General features: G+C 32.3%; 2 protein-coding genes and 1 pseudogene across 2 annotated transcripts; 2 read left to right on the plus strand and 1 right to left on the minus strand.

Moving 5' to 3' along the window:
• Window positions 1–3223: 3223 nt before the first annotated feature.
• Window positions 3224–8237, plus strand: LOC114755894 (phytoene synthase 2, chloroplastic-like; annotated as a pseudogene).
• A 1249-nt stretch (window positions 8238–9486) lies between these two features.
• Window positions 9487–13533, minus strand: LOC114755899 (glutathione S-transferase F11-like). Its single transcript, XM_028944796.1, has 3 exons — window positions 13359–13533; window positions 13117–13165; window positions 9487–10007 (listed from the first exon to the last, which is right to left on the minus strand). Exons 1-3 carry the CDS (start codon window positions 13503–13505, stop codon window positions 9562–9564), a joined length of 642 nt encoding a protein of 213 aa, XP_028800629.1. The 5' UTR covers window positions 13506–13533; the 3' UTR covers window positions 9487–9561.
• A 10019-nt stretch (window positions 13534–23552) lies between these two features.
• LOC114755885 (uncharacterized) lies at window positions 23553–25742 on the plus strand. Its single transcript, XM_028944780.1, has 2 exons — window positions 23553–23752; window positions 23855–25742. The coding sequence occupies exons 1-2, from the start codon at window positions 23553–23555 to the stop codon at window positions 25740–25742; spliced, it is 2088 nt and encodes a 695-aa protein (XP_028800613.1).
• The last annotated feature ends 472 nt before the right edge of the window (window positions 25743–26214 follow it).

Consider the following 26214-nt stretch of genomic DNA (forward strand, 5'->3'; position numbering starts at 1 on the left):
TAAAGACCGGAGAAGTATTAAATTAGGTGGGTAACAACACACTTTAACAGGTGTTGACAATACTAGATTTATAAATAACAATACATTTTGTTGAAATTTCTTATGTAAAAATTTATAATTTCAAACTTGTTTTGTGTAGAGTTAGAGATTTATGTTGACATTGACAAATTCATCTTATCTGTAGTCATGCTGAGAGGAAAAGGGATTAGGCAATATTAAGGGCAGGATGAGGCATTGATGATCTCCACTCTGTACTTTTACTCTGCGCCTTTTTCATGTTCATGTTTTTTTTTTGGGGGTTCTTTTTTCATTTCGCTATTTCAATTTGGGCACATTACTCCTTTTTTCAATACTTTCACGGCAATATTCTTCTTTTTATGAAAAATTTTAGGGTGAAAATAATAGGGGGAAAAAAAGCATAGTCATGCCCATGTAAAACCATACACGGCATGAGATTCGACAAAACAAACATTCATTGGCTATTTTTAGTATGGGGGGTGCCATTACTTTTACTTCTTTTTTTTTTTTGTCCACCCAATTTACCGAAACTTTACTCCTATTACATCTGGATTCGACCCACGTCGTTCACCTAGCTATGGTAGGTGAGTCTCCCAATAGAAATTTTTGCATATGCTGACACTCGAACTCGAAACCTCACTTAATCGGTACCAACTCTTGCTTTTACACTTTGGAGATGACATTGAAGCTGCAAAAATTTTTTGGGTACTCGCAGTTTTTACAATAAAACTTTTAAGGCAAAATTGGGCCTTAATCCTTTTAAGATGGAAGAAAAATTTATTTCATGTTACATACACTTTCTTAATCTCAAAACTCTCAGCAATAAGTATTTTTAAATGCATGAAAGCCCTTTTAGCTATAAATGAGAGGCAAATTTGGAAAAGTATATTTTTTTTTTTTTGTTATTTCCAAACCAGTCCTAATTAAATGGGTCACAAATTTAATACCACTAACTAAATAACTGCGTTCCTTAAATCTTGCCAAATACTTCCTTTTATCTTAAATACGTGAACTTTTTACCTAATTCACATGGACTTAAAAAAAAGAAGAAGAAGCCTGGGTGTTTATTTGCAATTAAAAATCAAAAAAATAAAAATTTATGATATATATTTTTTGATGGTTCTCCACTTAATTCTTTAACGAAGTAACGACTTTTATTCATTCATTAAAATTAAAAAAAAAAAGGTGCTGAGTAGGGTTACTTAGTAAAAAAATAATTTTTGGCCAACGTAAAAAAATGGGGGAGAATATAAATAACTATTACAAATATTTTTCTCATTTTCTCGTGGCCAACCTCCAAATATTTGTATTATTATTAGATTTTATACAAAGTTAATGATATTTTGATATTATTAATCAAAAGTTCGGATTAAACAGCCTAATTCTAGACGAATTTGATCCTGATGGAAAACAAATTCTAAAAGTGTAATTTGCCTCTAACCATAGTATTTAAATGAAATATGATACTCCTTCGATCTTAAATGTAAGATTTATTTTATAATATAAAATATATTATAAAATAAATCTTATATTAAAGATAGGAGGAAGTAAATTAAATAAATAAATAATCTCACGGAACCAGGTCCACACAAAGTGCACATGGCTACGTGGCAAGTTATCCGGCCCAACTAACCGGCGAAGAGGAACGTGTGGGTCATTTCGCACTTGCCGGTTACCATACAAACCGACAAAGGGTCCGTGGGGACCCACCGCCCACCACAGCCAAAATCCTCTGTTCCTGCATTTCGCTCTGCCCCCAACCCCCCAGCATTTCTCCGGTGGGTCCCACGACCAGCCCAATCGGCGGCCCATGAGCATCGGAGTATCACCTTGATGGACCACACATGGCGTGCCACGTGTCTGGACCCACGAACCGGCTTAAATTAAAGTTACTTTCTCCGCTTGCTCTTTTTCTTCTCTTTTGGGGATTGAGGTTTTTTGATAACGTTATCTTTCGTTGATTGGATGATTCGCCACGTGGTTGTCCTTGTTGGATTTCCCTTTTCTTACAACCTGCCGCCAATTTCGGATCGGGTCGATTTGTTTTCTCGTGTCGGAGTAAGATCAACGTACGCAACTAAGCAACTTGATCTAATTTTCTTTTTAAAAAAAAAATTTAAACTTCAATCCTTTCTATTATAAATGAAAAAGATTATCGTGCGTCCTCAACCGGAAACTATTTTCCAAAACCATCCGCCCATAAAGAAAATTTTAGAATAATATAGTGCATAAATTTTCAAAATTGTTATAAATGTTATGTTTTTTAACGCATGCATTGAGTTATTTTTAAAGTTAAAGTATATTTTTAGTCTTTTAGCTTCACACAGGATTTCATTTTGATCCCCTAATTTTTAAAAGTATACTTTTAGTCTTTTAGTTCTAAAATTATTAGTCTTAAATAATAATTTTTTTATAACAATAGTTGTTTTGAATATTAAACGTAATATGTCAGCATTTAATAATGTTTTATCAAGAGTTTAATATCATCATTTTTTGTTAACAGTTTTAGGATTAAGAAGACTAAAAGTTTACTTTTAAAGTTAAAGGACCATAATAAAATTTGTGTAAAGTTAAAAGACTAAAAGTATACTTTAACCTATTTTTAAAAATGTTTTAAATGAAAGTAATTCATTAAAAGAATGGATCTTTTTTGCTATTATTTGCACAAATCGGCTTCTAATTGATTTATGGAGATTATTTATCACGTTTCCTTATATGCTGCTAAATTATTACTGTTCTCGTTTACCCAAAAAATATATTATTTGACTTGCCCATTAATATCCTCGTGGCAATTTGTTTAAGAAAAAATAGCAAGAAAAACGACAGATATTCAAATTCCTTAGAATGATTCGGGTCGAGCTCCATGCTCAAGCTAACCGATCCATTCACAATACGCGGGTCGGGTCGGGGCTAAGGCAGGGACGTGGAGGGTCATGGTACACGCACTAGCTCCAAACTCTAGCTAGCCTTCTAATAGGCGTGTAAAACCCAGAACCAGACGACTGAGGGAAGACGAAGGCCTCAAATCCCACAGGAAAGAGGAAGTGGAGAGAAAAGACACCACAGTACAAAGAGAATATTACAGACAGTTCGGGACAGAAAAGGGACATTTTCATTTTCAATATAGAAAATAAGAGGGGGGAAAAAAGGAGGAGGAAGAAGAACAAGAAGAAAAGGGGAGCAAGAAAAGAAAGGAACACTAAAATGGTTTTTTGGGGGGGGGGGAAGAAGGTTTTGGCAAGAGTGGAGAGTATTTGGTGGGTCAGATTGTGAAGCCTAGAATGCTTAGTGGCCGTTGTTAGTTTGCTCTCCATGATGTTGATGTCTCCCTACTTAGTTTTGTTTAATTAATGGAAAGCTCCTGTGAGTGGTTCTAAGAAGCGCAATACCCAACAGGTGTGCATTTTTTTTTCCCGTTCTTCTCATGAAATTCATATTTTTCTGAGTGGTTGGATTTCCGTGTGGCTTTTTGGATTTCATTGGATGAGTGTAACGAACTTCTGAATTTAATATTCAGCTCTAGTGCTGAAGTATGAACACGAGAAACCCGTAACAATAAAAATAAAATAATGATGCTGATAAGCAGTTGTTTTATCCTTTCTTGCTCTGACTGATGACTGCGATTTCTTCATGATTTGGATCCCATTATGTGAGTTGTTGCTGTAGTTAATGGAATGGTTGTTCTTGTTTATTCTAGCTGAAGTTCTTTTTATACTGAATTTTCATCCTGGTTTTGGTTCAACTACAGATAAGCATTCGTGGTGCATCTTTTTCAGTTGCGGTTACAGTAGTTCCCAAGATTTCTATTGAATACGGCTTGTTGCTTCTTTTGATTGGCTGTTCACTCGTTTAAAAGTAGAGGGTAACGAAGGAAGAGTTTTATTTATCGATCGGGTAGCTATAATATAGTGTACAGTCATGCCTGTGACATCACTATGGGTTGTCTCCCCTAGCTTAGAGGTCTCCAATTGCTCTGGATTCCTTGATTCATTTCGAGACGGGAAGCTGTTTGATTCTTCCAAGTTTATCCCGCGTTGTTCAAGTTCGATCAGAGCAAAGAAGGATAGGAGAGGAGGCGGAGACTTTGCTCTTTGAGTACAAATTTGAAGTATTCATGCGTTGGCCATACTGGCCTAGAGAGTGCTAGCAATTTACCTTTGCTATCAAACGTGCTAGCAACCCAGCGGGAGAAATGGCTGTTTCATCAGAGCAGAAGGTCTATGAGGTGGTGCTTAAGCAGGCTTCCCTGGTTAAGAGGAAGCTAGGATCTGTTGGGGACCTTGATGTGAAACAGATATTCCTCTGCCGGGGAATTTGGGTTTGTTGAGCGAAGCTTATGATCGTTGTGGAGAAGTTTGTGCAGAATATGCCAAAACGTTTTACTTGGGTTAGCTTTCTCTTATTTCCTTCAAGTGAGGAATTTTACTTGTAGTTTAATTCGGGTTTGGATCATGGTTTGAATCCGATTGAAATTGGTTGTTTTGGCCTTCCAGGAACTCAGTTAATGACCCCTGAAAGGCGAAGGGCTATTTGGGCTATATATGGTGAGTAATATTGACCAACAGTTGAATTATTCTCATTCTTCTCAATCCATTTCATTTTGACAAGGAATTGAGACCTTACTGGTCCTGAAATCCATATAATATATTTGGATCAAGCATCTTTCTCAACTTTATTAGCAATATATATTCGCTATTAAAAGTTCTCTGTCTGAATGACAGTGGATGTGCTTTTTGTACATGATGAATAAAATTGATCCCTCAACATAATAGAGCGATGTATTTTTGCCATTTTCCTTTAAAGTGGGAAGGGTGAGTTAATCAAGTGGTCAGGCTTGTTGCCATTACTTCATAAGTGAAGGAGCTTTTTGCTTTATCTTGCCCTATTTGTCAGTTACTCATACAAGGCTTATCCTGTATCAAAAATGATCAGCTTGGCGGTCTCTTATGTGGTTCCTTGTATTTACAGTGTGGTGTAGGAGAACAGATGAACTTGTTGATGGCCCTAATGCTTCACATATAACGCCAACTGCTTTAGATAGGTGGGAGTCAAGGTTGGATGATCTTTTCCAAGGTCGTCCATTTGATATGCTTGATGCTGCTCTAGCAGATACAGTTGCCAAATTTCCTGTTGATATTCAGGTAGGGATCAGTTTCAGAAGTTGGATGAAGACTAAGTGAGATCCTAGTTGGAATTATATATTTATGAGGTCTATCATCTTGCTTTTTTGTATTTAAGCGTAACAAGGATTAAAATAAAGATCTTTTAACTGTATCATCTTAATGGCTTTCTTGTCATACACGACAATCGTATGATACTGTTCTCTTCAATTAAAAATTTCTCTTCATTGAACAATCTTAGATTTCTAAAATAGAAGAAAATCATCAGTATCTTCAATAGATTTCTCTGACATTGCTTGGATTTACATGTTACTGTGGTTTGCAGAAGGCAAATCTGCAATCAGTAACACATTACATTTCCTTTTAATTTTCCTGGCTGCCATGAAATTCCACACTTCTATTACCCTGAAAAAACTGACCTATTCGAATCTTAAGTTCAATTCATGATTATCAAAATTTAGGTCCCATTTTGTGCACTTTTAATGTGAGCAAATTCAATTTGCCAAAAAATTTATGAGAGAATCCATATCTCAATATCTTTTGTTCTTGTTTATGCAGCCGTTTAAAGATATGATCGAAGGAATGAGAATGGACCTTAGGAAGTCCAGATACAAAAATTTCGATGAACTTTATCTTTACTGTTATTATGTTGCCGGGACAGTTGGTTTAATGAGTGTTCCAGTCATGGGAATTCACCAGAGTCACAAGCTACAACAGAGAGTGTATATAATGCTGCCTTGGCCCTAGGAATTGCAAACCAGCTAACTAACATACTCAGAGATGTTGGAGAGGAGTAAGTTGAAAGTGTCTGTATGTTTATTTCTTTTATAAGTTCGTATAAGCATTGTTGTGTAAATCTTTCTCTTGACCACAAAGTGTTCTATTAGACCTTTTGTGGTATTGCCTCTGCGCCAAAGTGACATAATTATAGATAAACATGATTCCAGATAATAATGATTTACATATGTCCTTAGCAAGTCCTACAAGACAGGTTGTGAATTCTTGCAATAGAATAAGATGTAAATAGGCAATCTTTTTTGATATAGCGTGCAAGTTTTGTGAACTAATTATGTTTTAAGACACCTAGTTTCTGTCAAATGATCTAAACTCTCTATGTGATATGTCACTATACAAGTGAGATTTTATATGTTCTTTGCTCCATAAACTTCCATTAGGTTCCGTATGATTTGTTGAGGTTCTTTAATTCTTGTTTATGCCTCGCCTGATTGGTAAGAGAAGAGAAAACATAGGGAAAAAATGAAGGGAAGAAAAGGGACTGATATTTGGGGTTCTATGTCTTCAATAGATCATACTTCGCTTTTCCAAAATAATTTTCTAGAATTTCCTGCGCTTCTTGTTAGTCTTCCCCTTCTCATAAAAAAGTTCTTTGGCAGTGCCAAGAGAGGGAGAGTATATCTACCGCAGGATGAGTTGGCTCAGGCAGGGCTATCAGATGATGACATATTTGCAGGGAAGGTGACTGACAAATGGAGAAACTTCATGAAGAGCCAAATTAAAAGGGCAAGGATGTTTTTTGATGAGGCTGAGAAGGGAGTCACAGAGCTTAATGAAGCCAGCAGATGGCCGGTAAGACGTCCAAAGCTTTTATCATTATGGAATATCTCATATCTGTGCCTTGATTGTGACGAGCACAAAAATATAATTTACCTCAAAAAATGAAAAAGAAAGAAAGAATAAGATATTTGACTTGTTTGTTATAAGGACAAAATGCCAGCATGTGCACATTGGCTGTGTTGGGTCAATCATTGTTCAGCGTTGACCGACTGTCTTTTCTGTTTATTTTTAATTGTAATGTAAGATATAGGCGAAACTTTATTGTCAGTATCAAGTAAAGTTATTGGCTGTGCTTGTAAAAAGTTCTTTTACGCAACCAGAAGTTCTCATCTAGCCTGACCTAAATTCAGATAAAGCCACTTTTTAAGTGGTGCAAGTAGCTTTCCTTACCTGTATTTTTGTGTCAATATACAAATCAATGAGTGTGGCAATTTTGGTTAACTTAATTTTTTTCAGATTTGTCATTATCCCAACCATGACTTGTCATATGTATAGTTCAATTCAGTGGGGTTGAACAACTTTTCAAGCCTTCACTTTTCCTCTTAAGAGCTTGTTGGCTGTTAGTAGTTTTGTTAGGTTTTCCCCTTGACATGTGTGGGGCCGTGTCAACAACCTCTAGCCCCCCGTAACACAGGCAAATTTCAATATTACAGAAACTGAATCATAAATAGACACAAGGAACACGTCAAAACTAAAATTTAGTAGAAAGGGTGTTCAAATTTACCAATAAGAGTTGGTTCTAATGAAAGAGTCTCAATACCTTTTAAACATGATCTAGTAGGCTCACCAAATTCACAGTCTGATTAAGACTTGCCGGTATGTGTTATCAAGCCCTACATTGAGTAGTATAGAATGCTTAGGTATTTAAGTATGTTGATTCTCTCACCTCAACAGCTAGTTTTTAGGGTAGGTTCACAATCACAAACTTTTGTACCTCCTGCACTCCACACGTGCGCATGATGGTATTGGATCCGATTCACTAACTTTACATTTGCATCTAGCCATCTCAATGTGCTGAATCCATACACAGTTAACATTCGCTGTTACATTTATTTAGCTTTAGAATGTGTTCAACTCAAAATGCTTATTTGGTGGATATGAATGAGGATGTTGGTTATATTACCTTGATTAGCATTTCAAGTTGTGAACGCAAAATGAGTATTACTGGGGTGTTGCAGGTATGGGCGTCCTTGTTGTTGTATCGCCAGATATTAGACGAGATTGAAGCTAATGATTATGACAATTTCTCAAAGAGAGCATATGTAAGCAAGGCCAAGAAATTACTTTTTCTTCCCATTGCCTATGCGAGATCTATGATGCCTCCTTCTTCAAGAAAGTTGTCTCCTTCAAGAAAGACATAGAGGTCCTACTCTTTCACACAGTTCTGTACAAAACTGGACTGAGAATAGAATCTGCAGGGGAAAAAAGATGCATAATCTGTATATGATATTGTATCAACAGCTTGTAATTCATTATCCTCATTTTGTAGCTAATAATAGTAGTTTGTAAGGTTTTTCTATGGCCTTTCTCGCCCTTTTGGCTTCATTGGAGGTAAATAGGATGGTTCATAGTGGTTGGATCTTACCGTGCATTCAGTATTTCAAAGTATCCTTTTAAATGCATCTAGTATCTTAAAGTATCTTGTAGTGTATCCAAAACTTGAAATAATTTTTTTTTGTCTTGGTTCCCAAAAAAAAATATTTTAGGGTATTTAATACACTTAAAAAAAAATTACCTTTTAAGTGTTAGGTGTATCAAAAATATATTAAGGTGCTAGACGTACTTAAAAAAAATACCGTGAGCAAATTAATGTGACAGTAGTTTTATCTTGGCTATGGTGATATCAACGGAGGGCGTGAAGAGGCGAGGTGTTCATGAATCCAGGTGGTTCATGCATGCTTATTGGAAAATTGGGAGGACTGGACCTAGTGAATTGGATATATAGGTTTTGTTCTTAAAATTTATTAGTCCATTTAAGAAAAATTTAAAAAAACAAGACTCTCGGCACGTTATTAAAAATCAAATGAAACTATACTTTGTTAAAAATTAATAAAACAAAGAAACGACAAAGACTATATAAATAATCAGATGAAATTATAGAGACATGCAAATTAATTTTCCCTACAAAATTATGAGGGGTAAAGGTTTTTTTTAAGCTTAGAAACTAATATTTTATATGATTAAATTATAGGTACTAAATTGTACTAAGACCGGCCACCCAAAATCGTACTGAGCTAAAGTTGAAAAATTGAGTTCCAACCAAATAAAAACTGAGATTTTCTTTTTTGCCAACAAAAACTATGAAAATTGAGTTATAGCAAATTAACGTTTAGGAATTATAATTGATGCAAAATTACAGGAATAAAATGATTACATTTCTCTTAATAATATCTATCTTATTTAAATTTGAGCAGACGAAAGCTGGCTGGGGAACAAAAAGGTTACGAAAACTTTTATTTGGGTCTTCTTATGTTCCCAGGGCCAACAAAAGCTTCTTTGAATAAATAACAACTGAAAACATCTGATGATATGAGCCCAAAAGCACAATGCTATAATGTATCGCGAGCCCACGCGCTCCATGTTTCAAGTTCGTTACAATTTTTTGAATACGTCCGGCCTGGTCTTTTTCATAAGCCACACTTTGAAGATGTGAAAAATAATTATATATATTTTTGTATTAATTATAAAAGTTCCTCTTTAATTACCTTTTTTGTCATCCAAATACTCTCATTTTCTCTCTATCCAACTCATCTATAAACCTGCACTGTTGTACACACAATAGAGACACACAGACACAGACACACACAATAGAGACACAATCATGTCGATGTGCCTGCGGATACATGAATCAACGAACCAAATCCATGAGCTTCTTCCAGGCAGGTCGGCCAGAAATACGATCCCACCACGCATTCACGTTCTTCCTCTCTCTGATCAAATGGCCCATCTTGGCCTCCTCTATCAGATACCTTATGCCCGGAAGGTGGCTGAGATCGGCGAGCGTGAAGGTGTCGCCGGCGAGGTAGGCGCTCTCGCCCAGCCGCTTCTCGTACACGTCCATCACCTTCTCCAGCTTCTGCTCGCAGCTGTGAGCCAAGGCCAAGTCTCCGGGCTGACCCATTCTGGGCAGGATCACTAGTTGCAGAACCAGGTTGAAGCACAGGTCGTTGAAGTTGTGAGCTTCCACTTCAAGCCACTGGTCCACCATGGCTCTCTCCTCCAAGCTTTGCCCTAGCAGGTTGGGACCACGGTCGCCGTACTTGGCTGCGTAGTACCTGATGATTGCCCTCGATTCTGCACGCACAAGCAACATTCAAAACGACGTCAGAGAGATATTGATTGCTCTAGAATCGTCTCAGCTCTATATTCAGAGACTTGAATGGATCTTGTCTCCGTGTAAGACCAAGGGGTGTTTTTGGATGTAAACAAAATAATAATTTTAAAAGTACTTTTACAGTGTATGAAGGAGGTGTTTGGATAAAAATAAAATTATGGTTTTAAAAATATTTTTACAGCATATAAAATAAATATATAAATAAATTTGTCTCGATTTACGAAAAAATATTTTTCATTCATCTAAACACCCTCAAGAAGTGGTATGATGCCAAGCAGTATGAATATTTATTCATTGCGTCTTCTCTTTCCTTTCTTTGTTTTTTTTAAATTCCATTTCAACAGAAAATATATAAATACACTTCACACAGTCACACCAATGAAATTTGGCAGAATTGTAATAAGGTCTCAAAGAATGAATATATTCACACACAAAAAAACCCATAACAATTGAGTATCTTATAATGACAAATTTTAAATAAATTTCAGCTGTTAGTAATCATTTTTCTTGTTTGAGATCTCAGCCTCATGGAATTTTCCATGGCTAAGGACACAGTACGACATATATGGGATTTGGTCGGAGACATATACCTCAGGAAAGAAAACAAAGTAAATTAAAAAGATGTCGACATATCAGGCCACAATAAGGAAAGAAAATATATATTCCGACATAAAGTTCTATTTTTGGCGGTCCTCATCACTGCACGTAACTCATCTATTTGTCACTAGTAATTATGGTTTAAACTCCCAAAAAGAGAAGGAAAAAAGTTAAAAATATTTTTAACATGTAAATTCTCATTTATCAGTCATGACATCTTCAACTGTGAGATAAATCAAAAGATGGTTAGAAAATAGAAAAATGACAAAAAAAAAAAGCCTTAAATTTTAAAAAGATAAATAGCTCATGACTATTCTTGTAACGGTTTTGACTATTTTTGTAATGATTTTTGCAGGTCAAAATATAATCAAACTCACCTATTTATCATTTTGAAATTCAACATGTATTTCTTCTGTTATTTCCTCTTAAATAATAGATATAAATACACTATTATGTATAGTAGACTTGATTAAATTTGATGAAGGTGAGACTTGAATAAGTATATGGAAACAGTTTCTTGTCAGAAAGCAAATTCACAAGGATAAGATATTTAAATACCCTAAAAGCATCTACAAAGAAGCATCTGGTATCTGGAAGTTTTTTTTTGGCTATATACCTCGAAAGTTTTATTTCGTAACATATCTTCTTGAACCATTATCTACCGTTAAATTTGACCGCTAAAGATATCAGTTAAATTGTATAATTTATTGGTCAAACTTAACAGTGAATAATGATAAGAGTATTTTTACTATGAAAATAAACTTTCCAGCCATATAAGAGTAAAAAAAAAAATTTCAGGTGCTAGTTGCTCATTCATAAATATTTTAGGGATATTTAAGCACCTTGTTACAATTCATAATGGTAATTCCACTAACGACAAATATTTATATTTTTACCATAAAAGGATATGTTTTTTTTCCTTGGAATTAATAAGGACAATGAAGGTACGTCCCAAAACACAAGTCACATGCAAATACTGAAGAATAAGCAAAACAAAAAAGGTAAGTATAGTACTAAAGAAATTTGGTAAACGTTCTATTCATGAGTAAAGCATACAACAGCATATAACCGTTTTAAGACGGAGGGAAAAGTCAGATACGAATTTTGTGCAGATAGAAATTTACAGTTTTTAGCATATTCTAGTTACCAATACAATTGCTTAATATAATTACTAGTTTTATTGTTTATTTCGTTCACATGTCTAGAAGATATTTTCTATTCATAACATTGAGTTGTTTGTCTTCTTCTTTTTTTCCCATTCCTTTTTACTCTACTTGCTTCGTACAATGTTAATTAGGTTTAGAAGTAATCCTTGAAAATTAAACTAGCATTAATCTATACATCATAGAAAAATGTATAACATAGTTTATGAAAGCTGGTTTCTTAATTACTCTATCTAACTCTAAATGTAAGAGATATATGACTAATTCACATATATTAAAAAATAAGTTAAGTTAGTTATTTGTAAAAAAAAATGTGTTAGTTTGCCTAAAATACTCATTTAACCATTTACATTAAAATTACTCTGTTCACCAAAAAAAATACTCTTATTAATGAAAATCCTCTTTAAAAGTGATAAATTTTAGTAACAGTACATTGAGATATTATATATTATATTTACTTGTGGGCATTTCAGATAAGGACTTTCGTTGTCCCCCCCTTTTTGTGACCCAAGAGATTCTTTGCCGATAGTATCTCTTTCATAATTAATCTCTTTTGACTTGATTTGTTTAATCTAAAAAATTAAAAATTGAACTCGTAACTATTATCTCTTAAAACAGACAAGAGCCCATGCCACTAATGTGTCAACTAAAATTAATAAAAATGTTAGTTTAGTTTAGTCAATTCTTGAATAATATAATAGTAAGCAAACTATATTATTCACAGACATTATTGAATAAAATAATTTGCTCTCTTGTGAGAGGCCAACATGTAGACATGTAGTTAATACTACCTCTTATCCTAAATATAAGAGATAGTTGATTAATTTGAATAGATTAAGAAAATAAGTTAGGTTAGTTATTTGTAATAAATAGGTGTTATCTTTCTTAAAATATCCCTGCTAATCAAATATATTAGCTAAAACTACTATTAGTAGAAGGATTACCTTAGAAAAAAAATGTATAAATACGAAAAACAAAATACATTAAAGTCTTATATTTATGATCAAAATAAAAATTAAATAATGTCTTATATTACGGACGGAGGTAGTATACAGCAACACAAGGACCAATATGAAACATGAAACATCATGCAAAAGAAATACAATGGTTGCTCGCCATAGCAAACTAAAAAAATGTTAGTTTAGTTAGTTAATTCTTGAATAATGTAATGGTAGTAAGAAAACTATATTATTCACAGACGTTATTGAATAAAATAGTTTGCAACATATAGTTAATTAAGTAATAGTAATAAAAGGACAAATACGAAACATGAAACAATATGCAAAAGAGATATATAATGGTTGCTCACCATAGAGCTTGAAATCGCCATCTTCCACCACCGGCACTTGTCCAAAGGGCTGCAACACGTACAGCCACAAAATCTTATTAACTCCATAAGAAAAGACACATACTACCTCAGGTCCTAATTATAAAGTATCATTTATAGCCTATAAATAAGATCTTATATCGGGGGTAGTATATACATATGTATGAGTTCGTTCATTAGACTACAAGAAAACATGTGTAAGTTTTCAGAAGAGAAGTGGGAACCTGGCGGTGAAGAAAGTCCGGAGACTTGTGTTCTCCGTGATCAAGATCAACATGGATGAGCTCGAAGTGGACGCCCTTCTCTATGAGACAAGCCAAGACTCTTTGAGGGCAAGCTGCCTTTGCTGCTCCATAAACCTTCACCACCATTTTCTCTCTTTCTCTTTTCTATTTCTCCCCCTAACTGGCTAAACACGTACGCCAAGCTCAACGCTCGTGATTTTGCCCCCTCCCAAACTCACCAATTTATAGCCAAAACACTTGGCTAAGCTAGCTAGGCAGCAGCATTCCGACTCACGTCACAGGGTCTAGATTTTCTTTGAAAGCTTCACACACACACACACACACACACACACACACACACACATTTTACTCTTTTTCACCCCTTTGTTTGTTATTTCCATTTTTTTAATTAATTTTTAGCCCCAGAAACATGGGCAGCCCTCACCCCCCAAAATTTTGTTACCCCCAGTTCTTAATATAAAATTCTAATTAACTAATTTGAGTAGATTAATAAGTTTAATTAAGCTAGTTATTTATGATAAATATGTGTTGTTTTCCTTAAAATATCTTTGTTAATCATGTGTATTAACGTGTGCAACGACCACAAAGATTATTTTAGGAAAAAATAGATAAATATAAGGAACAAAGTAAATTGGAGTATTATATTTAGAATCAAATTGAATATCAAATTAGCTTTTGTATTAAGTACTAGAGGTAGTATTTAAATAACATCTTTATATCAATGCTTTCTTGTAACCCAACTCAATCTCACTCGTAATCTCAACTCATTTAAGTCAAAACAATTTTCACAACTTTATTCCACAGATTTAGATTTGGTTATTCTATTTATAAATTGATATTGTCATGTACACTATTTACAATAAAACTAATAGTAAAATTAGCAAATTGACAAACAAGAGAAGTGGGGGTTGTGGGGGTTGTCACGGGGTGAGATGTATGGAACCCTAAGTTTTGATTGCTCCCAACTACCTACCAACTTGCATGCAAATTGCCAAAAGCCCTGCTTGGCTGGCGAGTATTTATAAAGAGAAAATTATAGATTTAATTCTACTTATAACCTAAAATTATTAATATATACTCATAATCTTAAAAAATAATGAAGTCACTTTCACTAATCATAATTTAATTATTTTCTGTGTTTTATTTATATATATGTAAATCCTGAAACAAGCTCCTTTAATTCATTAATTAGCTATAAGCAATACGGCTGGTTTTCTAAATTTCTTTCGACCTATAGAGGAACTATTCCAGTCGTGTGAAAAATAAGACAGCATATTTTTCACCAAAAAAAAAAACGACAACATATAATGTGTATTTTTTAATTAAAAAAATTCATTAAGAGGGTGTCGGGAAAATAGATAAGAAGAGAGGGGAGAAAACAAGGGGAGTCAGTGGAATAATTAAGAGAAGCACGTCGTATATTAAAAAGGTGTAATTTCCTATGTTTTAAGAAACTTTTCCTTAGCATATTTCAAGAAATATTTCTTTATTCCCTCTAAATTATATTAAATCTTAATTTAATTTATATATTTTAATTAGGTGGACATTCTAATTAAAGTAGCTTGGCCCATCAAGAACGGACATGAATGTAAAATCCGAAAAAAAACTGAAAATTAGAAAAGAAAAAAAAATTCCCAGTATTGATTTGTTTAATTTTCTACCAAGTTTTCAACTTTTGCAAAGCATTTTATTTGTTATTTGAAAATGAAGGCTAAATTTGGGGAGAAATAAAAAGGCGGGAAAGTGTGCGGTCGTGTTACTCTCCATTCCTTTCTCCATTTTGTTAGGTCCTGCCAGTAGTTGACACCCACCAATCTTATGCTTTTGACTAAGCATTTTATGATAAAAATAAATGACAATATATTATTTTTGTTACATATATAATGGACCCGCTTGAAGCATTTTTATTTTTGCACTTTGTTTGGTAAATAATTATGTAGGATAATATTTAGCAAGTTGTTTTATTAATTAATTTTGATCAAACTTTTATTTTAGGATTCAATATATTAATAAAAAATCTATACAATGATCTATTATTTATAAGTTATAAATAATATGACTACTTGTTTTGCAACATACATGCATGTAATTATGTACAATAATGTGAGAATGTTGATGTATTATAATTTTTTTTTTTAAAAAACAAGTGATCTTTAGATAAATATAATTTTGTTTGGTTATAACCGTATAAGAGTAAAAATGACTCATGATTATTTTCAAAATACATATCATATAAAAATAATTATACCAGCCCAAAAAGTACAAAAAATGTATTTTGAAAAGAAAATGTTTTTCTTTAACAAAAATCAGAAGTAATCTTGTAAGAAAATTTATATGTAATGACATCAAATAAAAGATATTTCCGTGCAAAATATTAAATGATAAAATCATCAACATGAATATAGTATCCTTCACAACGAGTCATAAAATACACAGACATTATGATTTCTCTTGAATTCAAAGTATTTTTATTGTTGTTTTATTTTTCTTGACACTTTTCATCATAGATTTTGAATTTATTATACTACCTCCGATCCTAATTATAAGAGCTAGTTAATTAATTTAAAGAGATTAAGAAAATAAGTTAAGTTAGTTATTTGTAATAAATAGATGTTGTCTTTCTTAAAATATCCTTTGCTAATCAAGTTTATTGCCTAGAACTACCATTATTAGAAGAATTGTCTTAGAAAAAAAATTTATAAATATAATAGATAAAGTGGATTGGAGTTTTATAACTAGGATCAAAATAAAAATCAAACAAGATCTTATATTAAGGATCAGAAGTAATAAATTCTAATAGAACTTAAAAGCTTTAATGTGAAAATACTTCTTTGTAAAAAATTGTTATTATTATCTCTTCCACTGTATATAAATATAGAGGAACCTGATCATCATGAAAGCTATTTCCTTTCAATGCCCTCCAAAAAGTAAACAAGAAGGTTAGGAGTTATTATCTTCATTAAAGGCGTGACGTGCCTGGCTTCTCTGTTTTCAACCAATAATGAGAGATCACCACAAATTTTCACATGCAGAAAAATTCCTGCTGTTTGAGGATTGATTACTACAATACATAAAACTTTCCAGGTATCTCCCTAACTTTTAATAGTTTATATGAACAATCATGATATTTTATGTTTTGGTTATTAACTACTCTATTATTAAAATTACTGTTAAAATTAATGACAATATATTATTTTTGTTACATACATTATAATATGTAGTATTATTTTTTGTTATATATATAATGGACCCGCTTGAAGCTTTTTTATTTTTGCACTTTGTTTGGTAAATAATTATGTAGTAAAATATTTAGCAAGTTGTTTTATTAATTATAATAAAAAATCTATACAATAAAAAATCTAAGCAAGTTGTTTTATTAATATATTAATTATAATATATTAATAAAAAATCTATACAATGATCTATTATTTATAAGTTATAAATAATATGACTACTTGTTTTGCAACATACATGCATGTAATTATATACAATAATGTGAGAATGTTGATGTATTATAATTTTTTTTTTAAAACAAGTGATCTTTAGATAAATATAATTTTGTTTGGGTATAACCGTATAAGAGTAAAAATGACTCATGATTATTTTCAAAATACATATCATATAAAAATAATTATACCAGCCCAAAAAGTACAAAAAATGTATTTTGAAAAGAAAATGTTTTTCTTTAAAAAAAATCAGAAGTAATCTTGTAAGAAAATTTATATGTAATGGCATCGAATAAAAGATATTTCCGTGCAAAATATTAAATGATAAAATCATCAACATGAATATAGTATCCTTCACAACAAGTCATAAAATACACAGACATTATGATTTCTCTTGAATTCAAAGTATTTTTATTGTTGTTTTATTTTTCTTGACACTTTTCATCATAGATTTTGAATTTATTATACTACCTCCGATCCTAATTATAAGAGCTAGTTAATTAATTTAAAGAGATTAAGAAAATAAGTTAAGTTAGTTATTTGTAATAAATAGATGTTGTCTTTCTTAAAATATCCTTTGCTAATCAAGTTTATTGCCTAGAACTACCATTATTAGAAGAATTGTCTTAGAAAAAAAATTTATAAATATAATAGATAAAGTGGATTGGAGTTTTATAACTAGGATCAAAATAAAAATCAAACAAGATCTTATATTAAGGATCAGAAGTAATAAATTCTAATAGAACTTAAAAGCTTTAATGTGAAAATACTTCTTTGTAAAAAATTGTTATTATTATCTCTTCCACTGTATATAAATATAGAGGAACCTGATCATCATGAAAGCTATTTCCTTTCAATGCCCTCCAAAAAGTAAACAAGAAGGTTAGGAGTTATTATCTTCATTAAAGGCGTGACGTGCCTGGCTTCTCTGTTTTCAACCAATAATGAGAGATCACCACAAATTTTCACATGCAGAAAAATTCCTGCTGTTTGAGGATTGATTACTACAATACATAAAACTTTCCAGGTATCTCCCTAACTTTTAATAGTTTATATGAACAATCATGATATTTTATGTTTTGGTTCTTATGACTCTTCCTCTTCACATGCGATTTTCTCACTTCCAAATTCCTCACTTCTTGACTCTCCCACCTCATCTTCACAATCTTTATTAGTGACTCTTTCTACTCACGTTCTTCTCCATTCTCACTAAAGGTGAAAAATTGGTCATCTGCTGCACCGAAAAAAAAGAAGTAACAAACAGTGTAGATTAGAATTTTTTACTTTCACAGCAACTCCGTGCAATGGAGATTTTTTATTCACCGTCTTCCTCACGACCTTCGCTGCTGGAATTTGTAATTCGTTTAGGGTTCCAATACTTACAAAGTCAAATTGCTTCTCTAAAACAAAAGATACGAAGTATGAAGGAAAACAAAAGTAAAATTTCAAAGTAAGGTTGTTAACTTTCCAAATCAAGACAACTTTCCTTGCACAAATTTGTTGCTTTCTCCTTTATCAGATGCTAGTGTTCCCAATCGCACAAACATGTAGGGTTCCGGTGCTTGCAGAGTAGGCACACGAGCTTGGTTTGTTTTTTTCCCTTCTTTGTATTATCTGTCAATTTTAATCCTCTTAGCCGTGGTAATGTGGACTTATAAAAAAAATTCCTAACAGACGTTAGAAGGTCCGTTGGAATTGGGTTAAATTGCACTAACAAAAATAGATGGTGGGTAAAATTAAGGGAAAATCCCAAAAAAGGTCCTTGGAATATGAGAAATGCCAGATTGGATCCTTAAATTTCGAAAATGACAGAATGGGTCATTGACCCAATCTGTCATTTGTGAAATTCAGGCGAATTGACAATTTTGTCCTCATTTATTCATTCACTACAATGATTCAAGGAATCATTATAAGAGTTTAGGTGTTACCTATATTCATGTAGCGAATAACTACTCACTTTTTCATAGTCAGGTGTCTTGTTATTAACTACAACTAATTCTGTAATCACTAGAACAATGTAAGCATTACCTAGATTTGTGTAGGAAATAACTACTCATTTTTTCATAGTCAGGTATCTTATTATTGTCAGGTACCTTATTATTAACTACAACGAATCTTGTAATCACTAGAACAATATAAGCGTTACCTAGATTTGTTTAGAGAATAACTACTCACTTTTGCTCAGGGACAAAAATGTCTATTCGCCTGAATTTCACAAATGACAGATTGGGTCAATGACCCATTCTGTCATTTTCAAAATTTAAAGACCCAATCTGGGATTTGGTATATTCCAAAGGCTTTTTCTGGGATTTTCCCTAAAATTAAACAAAAAAAAATTTGGGATGGTGGGTGCTCCTGAAAAAAAAAGAAGAAAGACTCGAGTGCTGGGTGCTTTTTTACCCAAATATAAAAGTAGTTGTGAACTTATCTCACCAAAAGTCTCACTACTTCTAATTGGCAGAGCATGTGCTAAATATTAAATAACAAGGAATTTGAATTTTTTCCATTTATATTTTTATAGAGTTAATACCATATAGAAAGTTTAATACGTAGAATCAAATCAATATGTATAACTTGAAAAATAAATAAAAAAATTATTTTGAAGGTACCTGTATTTTTCTTAAATTTTTAATTTGGTACGCGATCTTTTTGCTTAACCGCATCTTTAACTTGGTTCTATTAGCATCGTTAGCTCATGCACAAAAGCTAACAGTACTAACAAAATAAAGTTACAAAGTCTAATGAAGCCAATAGAGTAAAATTAAAGAATTTAATAAAAATTGCTATAATAAAAAATTAAAACTTAAGTAAAAAAATATATACTTTCAAAAAATTGCTTTTAAAAAAAGAGGCTTCAGTTTTAGTGGAAACAAACTAAAATAACAATGATAGTAATGACAATAATTTGTAGCATCATCATTTAACACTCACACGTTAATTTTTCAAAATGTTTTTACCGAAATGTTACAAAATTATATGCTTTTTTGACCATGGGTTACAAAATTAAATGCTGATTCTTAAGAAAATAAATTATTTTATCAGAAAAAGCAGTTAACTGACGATAAATTAAGAATTGGAAGACAGGGTAACAGTACGGTAAGTGGTACTGTACCTGGCTGGGACGTTGGGAGTTTTGAATATGCAGATGTGATCCTGTCGCACTTGAAAGGTCGAAAAATAGGCCACGTGTGCTGGTTAAAAAGAAAACAAAAAGGTTCACGTGAAAAAAAGATATATTTTAATAAAACTAATTTAATTGGAAAAATAAAAAATGTGAATGATAATATGGTGTGATCATGGCACGGAGTTGGAGAGAAGGAAAAAAAAAAGTACAGTAAAAAAATAGCCTAACTTACGGAATATTAATAGAGGGAAAGAAAAATATTGATTCATATCAATTTGTTTAAATACTTGAAAATTAGTGAACTATTTCTCTGATAAATTTCAGTTAATTATATTAAGGAATTTATTGAAGAAAAAATCGTTGATCGTTATTATAAAGCTAAATATGAATCTATGAAAAAGGAGAAAAACCAATTAAATGCCCCTGCACTCATTTGAATTTCAAAATTTGGTAAATAGACATTTTTTCCCTCATAAAAAAAAAATCCCCCCCCCCAATTTGTTGGTCACAAGTGGTTGCCGTCGGCGACGACCGATGCTCTGGCGACCTGGATCACTCAAACTCCATATCATTTGCTAATTAATTGTTGTTATTGGCTGTGCCGTTCTAGTAATTCATGATTAAACTTGCCATTGAACAAATGGGTGTCTTGTGAAAACAATGGTCATTAACTTAAATAGTACTCTTCTGGTCCTTAATATAAGACTTATTTAGCTAATTTGATTATATTAACAAAGTTAGGTAAGTTAGTTAATTATAAAAAAGGTAACACATTTTTCCTAAAACATCATAATCATCTTTCTTAATCCTCTCTCCCTCTTCTACTTGATTATGATTGAGAGAGTATCCATAGGGGTAATTTAGAGAAAATTGATAAATATGAGATATGTGTCTTATATTTAAAATCAAAACCAACTCAACAATTAGGTTCTATATTAAGGACCGGAGGAGTATTATTATTGGCTAGTCAGTTGTTATTTGTTATTATATTATTCAAGTCATGTTTGATAGTTATTACTCACCCAGTCATGAATTTGGGAAAAAATATATCTGTTCAGTCCCATTTATTTTTCTTTGTTTTTAAAACAAAATAATGCATTTTTAACTTACCACGGTCTGGATAGCTCCTTTTTTTAGGATCTGTTTGGTACGGGAGAAAATAAAAAAGAGGAGAGGCGAGAAAAAATTTTAATAAGCTCGATTAAAAAATAAAAAAGGTGGGGTTAAAAGTTTTTAATTAATTTTTATTACTCTTTTATATTACTTCTTCTCCTCATGAAAATTTTAAAAACCCACCTTTCTAATTTTTTAAATAGAACTCATTAAAAAAAATTTCTTCCTACCCTTCTCATTTTCTTCGTACCAAATAGTACTTTAGCATCAGCGGGCTTCTCAGCATTGCTCCCAATCTGTACTGCCCATCCCTTTGCTCTCCAATACTCATCCGCAGCTCTATTTACAGTGTCAATAACCAGCCTGGGATCAGGTGTTTTTCACTCAAAAACCACCCTATTTCTCTCCTTCCAAACCATGCCGCATAACCCAAGCAAAACAGGCTAACTGCTACAAGCAATATGATTGGCATTGATAGTTAAAGACAGAGAGCATCCAGGCCCATTATCCCGGGGACAAAATAGGAACATCAACTTCATCAGCTTTTGGAATTTTCATTTTTGGGACCATATTTTTCTCCTAATCTGTCAATTTATGAGCAATCCGACGCAAACCCCGGGTCCCATTTATTTTTACGAAAAATATGGAACACACCCATACCCGCACATATCTAAAAATATAATTTTCGTTTATATTAATTATAAAACCTTATCACTTCTTTAGTATTCCTCTGATCCTTAATATAAGATCTATTTAACTAATTTGATTGGATTAAGAAAGTTATGTAAGTTAGTTAATTATAAGAAATGTAACACATTTTTCCTAAAACATCATAATTATCTTTCTTAATACCCTCTCTTCTTCTTCTATTTGATTATGGTTGATAGAGTATCCACTGGAGTAATTTAGAAAAAATTAATAAATATGAGAAATGGGTCTTATATTTAGAATCAAAACTAACTTAAGAATTGGGTCTTATATTAAGCACCGAAAGAGTAATTACTTTCAATAAATAATTAAAATTATAAATAATTAGATTAACAAATGGGAAAATTCTAATTAAATCCATTTGAAATAGTAAAATCCTAATTTAAGCCTACACTTTTAACAAATTCTTAATTAGGCCAAGAGGCCTTATTGGGGATTTCTAAATGTTGCTAAAAGACCAAAATGCCCTTTGTAATTAAAAAGCCTAATTTTAGTTTTAACTCTTTTAACTGAATTTAACTAACATGTTTTTTTTATTTAAACATTATCATATGAAAATTTGGCCAAAAACATTATCATATAAAAAAAAAAAAAAAGAAAAATCACATTATGACCAATAAAAAATAATTGAAAAGTCAAGATAAAAAAAAACATAATTTCTAGATATCCATAGAATTATAAAAATATGGGAACTAATAAAAATTTTACGATTTTAAATATCAAAGATTGATAGGATGAAAGATTTTTTTTTTTTGGGTGTAAGAAAAAAATCAAATCAAAGATTCACGGAATTCTTGAATATCTATTAAAATTAATTTTACTATTTCAAAAATTACATTGAGACTCATCAATTCATCTTCAATTTCAATTAAATCTACTTGATTTTAATTTAGTTATTCTAGTAGATTTATTGAAATTTTTTAATAAAAAAAATTAAAAATCAAGATAAAAAAAAACATGATAATGAATTAAAGATTCATCGAATTCTTCCATATCTATCAATATTAAATTTATGTTTTGTCAAATCACGTAACGATTGATAAATTCATCATTTTTTTTGCTTGAGAAGAGAAGGCTCGCTGGCGATACTTCTAGTGGAAGGAGAACTGGCACAGCAAGCAAAAGAAGAATCATCTTTGAAATAACATTCCTACGGTATGAACCAATATCTTATTCATGTTTTAGTTTGTGCCATTGTTTTGATTTAAAGTTGAAAGTATAATAATCCTTGAGATAATATATAATTACATATGATCATCTGCATCTGTGCTAACCATTGTGAATCTCCAAACCTAATGGAAGCTTTTCTTCCCGACCAACTTCAAACCTAATTAAATGATCAATATGTTTGCGTTGATTACATGATTCATGAGAGATTCATTGAGCAATGTTAAGTTTATATCTTTTTGATAAACTCTCACATTCGAAAATATAAAATGTTGTATGTGGAAGTTGTTGAACAATCACACGAATACTCATATTTTTTATCCATTAGTTATTAGTTAACCTATCAACCATTTTTAGTCATGTGTTAATCATATTATTTTTTTAAAAATTTTCAATTAAATCCAATCAAAATACTGATTAAATTAATTTATTCATTGTAGGTTGGTATTAAAAATGACATCTCCTTCCAAATCAACATTTGCAAAAGAACTATTTTGTTTTTTTCATGTAGATGGGCAATTTGTGAAGAATGTTGAAGGTCAAATTCAATATAATGGAGGGAGAGTAAGATTAAAAACCATAAGAGAGGGGATGACACTTGAAGAAATGAGAATAATGATAACATCATGGATTGGCATTGATGGTAATAATGTCGAGATGAAATACACTGTGACTTTTGATGAGAAGACCCTAATAGATCTTATTGATGATGCGGAACTTGCAAACCTATTTCAACATAATGAGAGAAGTGGGCATGTGTATATAGCATGCAAAGAAAATGACAATGTACAGGAAACATTTGATGAGCAACAAGTGTAAGTGACTTTGTTGTTGTTGTAATTATTTTTTTTAATAAAAAATTTGGCATTCATTATAGTGTTATTGTTAGTAACAAAAGTTGTGATTGAGTTATGCAGCATAGAGGAATTGCTAGGAGGCTCAGAACAAAGCCCTCTAACAAATGAAGCACTTGGAGGACATAGTAGCCTACCTTATAGAGTACAAAGTGCACCCACACCCATGCCTGAATTGAACTCATTGAAATGGAAAAAATTGTTGTCAGGAGTATTGCAAACATTTGCAAATGCTGATGCTTTTAGAGAGGCACTCTACAAGTATAGTATTGCTCACAAGTTTCAATACAATTTTTTGAAGAATAGCAAGGATAGGATGTCTGTGAAATGTAAAATTGAAGGGTGTCCTTGGAAGATAACAACAAATGCGATAGGGAAGCAAACTCCTTTCCTACGTGTGACACAATTTCAAGATGAACACGTTCATCATGCTCAAGACAACCTTCAAGTGATACATGCTCGAAGAGCTAGTCTAACGTCATCTATTATAATTGAGGAGGTAAGGTCTCACATAGACAAGGGTCCAAACGAAATTAAGAAGACATTACAAAGAGACTATGGTGTGAATCTCACATATAAACAAGCATATGCTGCTAAGGAAAAAGCACTTGAGGAGATTCAGGGTAGACCAGAGCAGTCTTATATGCTTATACCATGGATATGTCAACGGTTAAAGGATACTGATCCAAAAACTGTGGCTGAATGGGTAGCTTCTCATAATAACATTTTTGAGCGTGTCTTCATAGCATATGGTTGTGTAGAAAGATTCATGATTGGGGCAAGACATATACTATATATAGATGGAACTCATTTAAGTGGCCCGTATAAGGGCACCTTGCTATCAGCCTCCGCATATGATGCAGATAATGAATTGTTGCCATTTGCAATTGGTATTGTAAAAGGAGAGACATATGAGGACTGGATATGGTTTTTGGTTATGATTAAAAAGATAATAGGATTAGTTGAATTGACAATTGTTTCAGACCGTCACAATGCTATAATAAGAGCTGTACGGGAAATATTTGGTGGTGAGCGTCATGCATTTTGCTATCGACACGTGAAGGAAAACTTTAGTGCAGAATTGATGAAATTAAATAGAGGTAAGAAAAGGACAAGTGCCCAGAGCAAGGATGATACGCTAAAATTGCTTGATGACATTGCATATGCAAGGCTTGAAAGTGAGTTCAATGATGCTATGGAAAATATGAGAAGTTTCTCTTCACAATTATTTCAGTGGCTTGAGAATCATGGGGATGTTGATAGGTGGGCTTTAAGCAAGTTTCCATTTAGACGATGGGACAATATAACAACAAATCTTGCTGAGTCGTTCAATGCATGGATGGTGAAAGAGAGGAGGCATAATGTTGCTCAATTGATCCATGAGCATCGAGAAAAGGTAGCAAAGAAAATGTATGCATCAAGTATGGCAATGAGGAAGTGGAAAACTATTGTTGGTCCAAACATAGAATCAAAAGTGAGAGATCATGTGGCTAGAGCTGAACAAATGTTAGCTGAACATTATGGAGACATGATTTGTGTTCATACATATTTTGGAGACTTACAGGTTGATCTTCGTGCACATCAATGCAGTTGTGCAGCATGGCAAATGTCTGGAATTCCATGTCCACACGCTTGTACAGCCATCAAACTCGTACATGGTAATGTGTATGATTATATTGAAGACTGCTACAAGATTACAACACAAGAGAAGATTTATAAAAGGAGCATGATACCTGTTATAACCATTGATATGCCAAACCCAAATAACTTAAGGATGGAAAATATAATGGGACAAATTTTCCTCCAACCACCTCAGACTAGTCGACTTCCTGGAAGACCAAGAACTACGAGGCACGAATCACAATTCCAAAACACAAAAACATACCACTGTTCAAGATGCCATCAAGCTGGTCATACAAAAAAGACTTGCAAGAATCCAAATCCTTGTTGAAATTGGTCTAGCAAATAGCTAATTTTTTTGGGGGCATATGTAATGTGATTATTGATGCACATGATGACTAATGAGGATGTGGTCTTTTTTAGATTTTATGTCAAAGTTGTGTTTCGTTGTTGTGAACGTTATGTCAACTCTAAAATTTATAGCCTTTTAGTTATTTTTTATATAATAAAAATTTGATATTGAATAAATCTTAGGGACCGAAAAATTGAAGATGAATTGATGAGTCTCAATGTAACCTGTGAAATAGTAAAATTAATTTTGATAGATATTTAAGAATTCTGTGAATCTTTGATTTGATTTTTTCTTGCACAAAAAAAAGATCTTTGATCCTATTAATCTTTGATATTTGAAATCGTAAAATTTTTATTAGTTCCCATATTTTTGTAATTCTATGAATATCTAGAAATTATGTTTTTTTTATCTTGACTTTTCAATTATTTTTTATTGGCCATAATCGTGATTT

This window comes from Neltuma alba, unplaced genomic scaffold (genome assembly GCF_004799145.2).
Source record: "Neltuma alba isolate B1F8T4 unplaced genomic scaffold, ASM479914v2 tig00010346_pilon, whole genome shotgun sequence".
Classification (NCBI taxonomy): Eukaryota; Viridiplantae; Streptophyta; class Magnoliopsida; order Fabales; family Fabaceae; genus Neltuma; species Neltuma alba.